At 36.6% G+C, this 7,851-nt stretch overlaps 1 protein-coding gene across 1 annotated transcript; it reads right to left on the reverse strand.

Moving 5' to 3' along the window:
* Window positions 1–3,727: 3,727 nt before the first annotated feature.
* Window positions 3,728–5,996, reverse strand: LOC126627225 (50S ribosomal protein L19-2, chloroplastic-like). The gene is made up of 5 exons (XM_050296678.1): window positions 5,829–5,996; window positions 5,371–5,745; window positions 4,891–4,977; window positions 4,671–4,804; window positions 3,728–3,965 (listed from the first exon to the last, which is right to left on the reverse strand). Exons 1-5 carry the CDS (start codon window positions 5,850–5,852, stop codon window positions 3,857–3,859), a joined length of 729 nt encoding a protein of 242 aa, XP_050152635.1. The 5' UTR covers window positions 5,853–5,996; the 3' UTR covers window positions 3,728–3,856.
* Between the last annotated feature and the right edge of the window lie 1,855 nt (window positions 5,997–7,851).

The following is a 7,851-nucleotide window of genomic DNA, read 5'->3' on the forward strand; positions in this document are numbered from 1 at the left end:
CTCACTTATCACTTCATTTCCTTTTGAGGCTTGCAAGAGTTGTAAATGGTCTCCTATCGAAGACACCCCCAATGGTTGGAAGTTAATCTCTTATGGGATCTCCTAAATCCAAATCGTTGGGATTCAGGCTTGCCTTCTATATAGGTCCATAATGTAAGTGTTTGGGTAGCCCAATGGCCCATAATCCAATATCACATGTTGGTTTATCTGAGAGTTGCTTTCATTCAAAACCCTTTGGGCCGGGTTGAACGGTGTACCTTCCATTTGTCTATCTATTACGTGCCATCTTTTTTTACTTGTCCTCCTTCCACTTGTCTCTATTGTGGGAGAATGCACCATCAAGCTTTTAGTTTCTATCCCTTCTCCCCCAACCCTACTCTAGTCTTGCCTCTGGGCGATGGACTTTACTCCACTTCTTCGAACTCCTGCCCACCTATGATCACCCGAACTGACATATAAGAATCACTGAGTTTCCATCATCTCCCGAATTGGCACCATTTTGGTCCAATCTTCATACCCTGCAACACCCATTTTTGTGGGTTCAAAAGAGCACTCATTGTTCGAGTGCCCAATTCTACCGCATTGGTAACAGAAATCCTAGAGTTTTTCGTAGCGGAACTCAATCCAGGTATCATCGTTATTATCTCTTAGCAGCCAGCAACCAGTGATTAGAGGAATCAACGTGTTCACTACTACTTTAACTCTGAGGAAGCCCTATGCAGTAAACGGTTTTCAAGCTTCAGGAATTCCCCAATTTCCCTTGCAAGTCGCTTGACATTTACTTTTGAGCATAGGTATAGCGGGACCTCATGTATCTGGACCCAAAAAGGAACAAGCTCCAACTGTATTTCCTCCAAAGCGAGTTCTGGTGGCCATCTTTGAACATAGAAATTTTGCTTTATGATTGCCCAAGGCACTTGATTAAGGATTTTTGTTGCTGTACTTTCATCCTGCACAATAATGATAAACGTATTCTCCTGGACCCATTTAATTTCTATGTCCCTCATTTCCTTCCACGCAGTGCGAAGAATATTTCTAACCCCCTATTTGTTGAGATTTTTGTTGACCAGAGCCTTCCCCACTAGTTTGACCCCATTTTCCATAGTTGCCAACTCCATGGATCTTTCAAGATGGACCATAAGTTCCTCAACCTCCGGATTCGCCATCAATCCTTGACTTTGTCGACTTGGGTGGATTGTATGCACGAGTACGTAGGACAGACAAACGGTTTGCTTGCTTTGATACTTGTTGTACGAATAACCCTCAATTTTCCTTCTTGCCTCACATAGTGGTGAATCTTTTTGTAAAAACAGTAGGACCATAGGAAGAAAAGATGATTGTAAGTACATGTTCGTTGGAGGTTTAGAACATTTATTCTCTGGTTTGTTAGGTACTCTAGTATCTGGGCTTTCCTCAATAGCGATGAATACCTTGGGTAGTTGGGGGTAAATGCTCTTTCGAAGTGGGTTGGGGTATTTACTTTGATTCCTTTTGTCATATCATTTAGATCTGACATTCTCGAGATATGATGTGTTCTTGGTACTTCCTTATGGAGTTATAAGGTTCAGTGGACCCCTCATTCCTATCTCTACAGTCCAGACGCACAACGCGTAGATCCAGATTCAAAGATTAAGGTTTTAAGGGTGAGGTTGATTGGGTACCGCTAGATGCAAACCTAATTGGACAACGAAGGGATCAAAAAAGGGAAATCGACAGGTGGGATTAAATATGAATTTCGGTGGGATGGGTTGGTTGGACAGGTTTTGGTAAGGGGATTAAGGGAGTGAAAACAAACTTTCACAAGGGAGAGAAAGTGGAATGGGTTGGTTGGGATTAATAAAGGTTTGAATGGTGAGGGGATTAAGGGAATGATAAGAAAACAAACTCTCACGGGGGAGAGAAAAGCTAATACAACCTTTGTGCCAACCTTATACTGGTCTTATTTGATCCCATTTTTTGAACAAACGATAAAAGAGGAGGTGAACTTAGCCTCATAATGAGTTTGTAATAATGTAGTTGAAATTCATCTATGGTGAGAGTCGAACCTAAGAACTCTCACTTATAAATGGAGAAGAATACCACTAGACTGTAGTACTAAGTGATATTTTAATTGTCACGTACACCCTCTATTTAGATAAGAGAAGTAAATTTAAAATTTGGACGAAGTTTACATTTGTTAAAATGACATAGCATAATTAACTTATCTGGATTTATAATCATCTATACTATTATTAAGAGAACCCTCCTTGTCAACTTTTTGTCCACTTTTTTCCTATTTTGCCCTCACTTTTGATACACAATACTTACATAATGAGGGCAAAATAGTAATTTTGTATCTTTTGAGAAAATGACAATTATATCCTTATTTTTCCTATTTTACCCTCACTTTTCATACACAATATTTACATAAGGAGGACAAAACAGTAATTATGTAATATTAAGATAAAATATGCACTTATTAAGAGAAATTGTCATACCATCATTTTTTCCATACTCTTTTTAAAATTTTAAAAACTAATCACTCCTTAATAAAAAAAAAAATTTAAATTAAATTGTTCACACACAAAGAATGTGTGCTCATCAGCTAGTATAAATTAAGAAATTCCTTAGGGATTAAAACTTTGATTTTAGAGCTAACAATTCCCCCACCGTAATAGGATTTTATTAAGAACCAGGATCCTCTCCTGAGCAATTCCCTAGGGATCCTAGGGATCCCGCAATCATGTCCGTTCATCATATATCGTGCGGTCAGAAATTATTTAAAATTTAAATTTTAAAATTCAAATATGAATAGTACCTAACGAAAACTGACCGCACGATATAAAATGAACGGACAAGATTGCGGGTTCCCTAGGATCCCTAGGGAATTGCTCAGGAGAGGATCCTGGTTCTTTTATCAGTCCCTTGAATGTGACTAACTCATCATTTTGATGTCTCACCTTTCAAATCAATTGAAGTTGTTCCTGAAATTTACCTCTGCAAATCAATTTAATCATTGGCATTCAATTCCATTAATTTTTTCTTTTATGATAAACAAATTATGGAATGTCAATAAAACCTTAAGGCACAAGTGGCTCTTTATCATGGTAGTAAAAAGATGTTGAGCTTTGCATGACGGCGTGAGTTCGAACTCCGTCGATGGCTAGTCTAACATCTAATCTAACAAGCCACTTAGTACTACGGCCTGATGATTGCATATTCGGGCATAAACCAAAAAAGGGTGGAAGGCTATTACAAACTCACCAATTACGAGATTCAAACCTTAAGACTCTCATCTACAAGTGGAGAAAAATATCATTAGATTGGGAGTACTAAGTTACCTCATTCAAAAAACTTTACAGGTTATGCTTTTACTATTAATAATTTAATGTCAAATTGCTAGTATCAATTTTAGCACTCAATTTTAAACTGATCATGGCATAGGTTGTAAGTAGTTTCCAAATGGAAAAAGATAAAACACTCCTTTCAGCTTCTCACAAATCTCTTTTAAATCATGTCCATTGATTCTATTTGATTTCTCCAATCCGATGGCTAGATAGGGTATGTGAAAATCACCTCCATTTCCAAACACGAGAGGTTTCCAAAGGCTAGGGAAGAACTCCAGGAGGGAAGGAAACATAACTTACATGCAAACGAACACCGATTTCCTCCCAATTAATCAACTGAAACAGCATGAGAACGAAAAGGCGTAAACAACCTAGTATTGCTATAGTAGATACAACAAAAATTGGGGAGAACTGATACACATATCACACTAAATGGACTCCTGGATACATATAGTTTTGTTACAATGCGACAGTTTTCATGAGACTACTCTGAAACCGAAAACAACCAAAGAAGAGCCGCGTACTATTTCTCATTTGAAAGTCGATAGCCTTGGAAGCTTATCTCTCAAATAGTACAACCTTGCCCTCCTGACTTTCCTGTGACTCAGAACCTTTAGCTCCTTAATGTTTGGTGAGTATCTGAAATAACAAGCAACAAAAATAAAAAACATATCATATAAAATATATTCTTCACGGAAGATACGATTATAACGCTCGAATTATTTCAAAACTCGAGGGAAGGCTTTAAGGGGGGAAATTACCAGTAAGCAATCTAACACTCATTCGAGCCTAAGCATCATCATCAAGAAGTCAAAACTGAAATCTAGGCATATTCTACTAAAGCAAGGGGTTTTTCTTCTCTCGTATATATTATTAAGTACAAAAAGTCAACCAAAAAAAAAAAATGAAAAGAAAGCCATTTGGGGTGTTTGGGATGAGAGAATCCAATCATACAATTAGCATTTTTGACAAAAAAAAAATATATATATATACAATTAGCATAAACGTTTTTGCCTCCAAGCATTACAACCTCCTAGGTTATGCATGTTTCTGAAAAGCTTTGATCACCTATGCACCCAACTACAAAGATGGATCAAGTTGTTTAATTTCGAGGAAAGGAAATGTATGATTGTAATGCATTGGACTCTAGAAAATCTTTTAATAAATAAACATCGACAATAAGTATCCCAGATGGATTTCCACATGTTAGCTTCTTCAGAGTCATGTCATCAGAATCCAGGGAATCATGTATAGCCCAACAAGTTATTTGTGAAGGGGGTATTATAAACAATAGATTCAGCAGAAAAATCAAGCACAAAATGCAGAACACAAAAGAAGACTTACAGCGGGAACACAATCTCAACCCCTATGCCAGCAATAATCCTCCGAATGCGAATAGTTGTGTGAATACCAGCATTTTGTCTAGAAATGACAATGCCCTTATAGATAGACAACCTTCTCTTATTTTCAGGAACTTCCTGTAAGTCATACACATAAAAAGAATCACAACAGGTTCAATGCCGTATGGTATAAATCTGAAGAAATAAAGCAGAACCACTGTTACCAGTTTAATTTGCACAACATCTCCAGTCCTAATGTCCGGAACTGGCCTTTCCTGCTCGGCCGCCTCAACTGCCCTTTTATTTAATATCTAACCAAAGAGAAGAATTCCGGTCAACATTATTCTCACTTACCATACGGTTGAAAGGCGAAAAAACAAATGACTAATATATTAAGAAAGGTTTACAGTAACAAGGAAGTTAGTGTTTCAGCTTTCCTCAAAATACCGTGTTTAAATCTACATTCCAGGCAATCCCCTTTATTTAATTACGCATTTTCGGAATCTACATTTCTAAACTACTATCTTGCTGAGATCAGAACTCAACACAACCTTGATGTCATTTTCATTTCCACATTACTTCACCAAACATAATTTCGGTTTCGGTTTCGGTTTCAAAATTATGTTCAGTTCTTCATACTTATTATTTGCACTTTTCACATCAACCAAGCAAAGCAGCAAAATAGAGAAAACGGAATAAATTACCCCCATTATATCTCCGAGCTTAACCCGAGACTTTCTCGGCGGCTTTGGCTCTTCGGGTTCAGACTCCAGCACTGCTTCTGCTTCTGCTTCAGATTCTACCACGGCCACAGAGGCCTCTCCTCTCCCAGCCGCTTTAATCTCTTGGGCATCATCCGTGGCTCCGGTTTCACCTTCAGAGCTCGGCTCGGCCCTCACAACAAAGTTCCGTTTCGACATTGCAGAAACAATGGGACTGAAAACGGACCCAATTGAGCTCGATGAAACCCTAGAGAGCGAAACCCGAGAGCAATTGGAAGAGCGGCGAGCGAGAGCAGCTGAAAAACCGAGCTTTACTGGCGGGAATTCGTTAGGGTTTCTTGGAATTGTTAGCAGAGCCTGCAAAACCATAAAATCATCAATTTCTCTAGAAATTATTACTACAATTCACACGCACACACATAGACAAAGAGAGAGAGTACCTGTGGAAGAATTTTGGAGCCCATGATTTAGGAATTAGGGTTTGTGGTAAATGAGGAAGGGGCGAGAGAGAAAGAGTTAGAGAGTAGAGGTCATGGGAGTGAGTAGGATGGACTGGTCTAACTATGGAGTATACGACGCAGAGGAAAGGAGAAGAGGAGGACGAAGGTGGCATTATCCGTTCTATCTATTCATCACGTGCGTTGCACGTACGACAATCATGTTTTTATTTATTTTTAATAAGAATTGTAATTTACACTTTTCATAATAGACTAACAATAATATAGTTCAAATTCTTTAAAATCCGCATGAATTTTGTAGGTGTCTTAAATGCTCCTAAATCTTATCAAATCTATCACTTTTAAAATCCTTTAAAATCTTAGTTTGACTACACCCAATTTATTAAAATAAATTTAGTATCTTAAGTTTAATATTATTTTATAACCAATAATTAGAACCTAGGATCTCTTACTTAGAAGTGAAAAGAAATACATTACTAGACCGTAGTACTAAGCGGCATCAATTAATTATTTTAGTCTAAAATAAGCTACAAATTTGATTGCAAGTGAGCCTATAACTAAATAAAAGATATGTGAGGTTACCGTGTTGTCCTCAAGCTTGTTTCTTTTAGAATTTTGTAAGCCCCCTTAGAGCCCCGAGTTGACTTGAGAGTGCAGGGTTTTTCGAAGGCCCGTCGAGGTTTGTGGTTAGTCATTTTAGGTTTATGGTATAGGAATGTCCTTGAGATAAGTTTAGGGCTTATGCTACAGGTTTCAAATTTTGGGAGGAGCTAAAAAACTGGAAGCTAGACCTTATACCCTAAGCGAAGTTTTTTTTCTTCTTAAAAAAGTCTACGTATGCATGTCAGTCACAATTCATTGAAAAGGTTAATGGCTATGACCTTATGATGGTAAGGTTGGGGCATTGTTGTTATTTCAACTAGCTAATTAATTTGACCTTTCAAATAGTGCTTAAACAAAAAATATGATCTTTTAGCTTAATGTTCCTTTGAATTTCTTATGGCATGGCATCTTATAATTTCCACTTGCTTATCACAAAAGAACTTCTTCCTCCTTGAACTATATTTGTTGAGGTCCTCTCATTACCTCAAACTCAAGCCTTTCTTGCTCTAAATAGTCTCTTGGATCTTCCTTTTTCATTTCCTTCTCCATGAGTAGGCTCATTCAAACCATTTCTTCCTTGGTCTCTTCATGCCCTTCAATTATTTATTCCTTGGTCTCTTCGTGCGCTTCAATTAGTTTTTATGTGAAATTTGACTTAAATAATATTTATTTTTAAAAATTATTTTAACTATTATATTTAATTTTGGGTCGTCATAATTTTTTTACTATTAGATTTGATCTCATTAAATCACAATTGTTGAATTATATATTTTCACTTAAAATAAATAAATAAAATTTGAAATATGACCGTTGGATGAACTGATGGTCATACCATATAGACGTTGAACAAATACGAACCGTTGGTGTGTAGTCGACATGCCTATCTACATGGACCCTACCATGCTTCTGTGTGTCATGTGGCACATGTGGTGAGTTGTTGGGGGCTTTAGGCTTTCGTCGTGCAACCCACACTCATGGTGATGGTTTGGTGGGTCCAAAAGGAATTAAGCTAGACTCAATTCTTGAGAGGAATCTTGCTGAAAGATTTTTTTTTTCTTTTTTTCAAAGGCTTATTATAATTTATATCTAAATAATTGAAAGGGGCATTTAGATTTGGGTCCAAAAATCAACGTGGTTATTAGGTTAAGTCCAATATTATCCATTCTCCACCTTTATTTCTTTTACAATTATTTTAAAACTAAAGATAGAAAAACATAATATACCTACAAAAAAGAAACATTAATTTTTGATAGAGTTAATTATAAAAAAGAATTTGTCATATACGTAGATAAATAAAATTAAATTGATTATAAAAAAATAAAATAAAATCTATGAATGAGGTTTAGAGAAAAAAAGGAGGAACAAAAAATAACAAAAAATAAACAAAAAAGGTATAATTAAA

Source organism: Malus sylvestris, chromosome 6 (assembly GCF_916048215.2).
Source record: "Malus sylvestris chromosome 6, drMalSylv7.2, whole genome shotgun sequence".
NCBI classification, from domain to species: Eukaryota; Viridiplantae; Streptophyta; class Magnoliopsida; order Rosales; family Rosaceae; genus Malus; species Malus sylvestris.

Excerpts from the sequence above, each read along its gene's own strand:
- LOC126627225 (XM_050296678.1), bottom strand. The coding sequence starts at position 5,852 with ATGGGCTCCAAAATTCTTCCACAG. Across the intron at positions 5,746-5,828 it reads GCTCCAAAATTCTTCCACAG|GCTCTGCTAACAATTCCAAG; the intron begins GTACTCTCTCTC and ends ATGGTTTTGCAG. Across the intron at positions 3,966-4,670 it reads GTTGAGATTGTGTTCCCGCT|ATACTCACCAAACATTAAGG; the intron begins GTAAGTCTTCTT and ends TTGTTATTTCAG.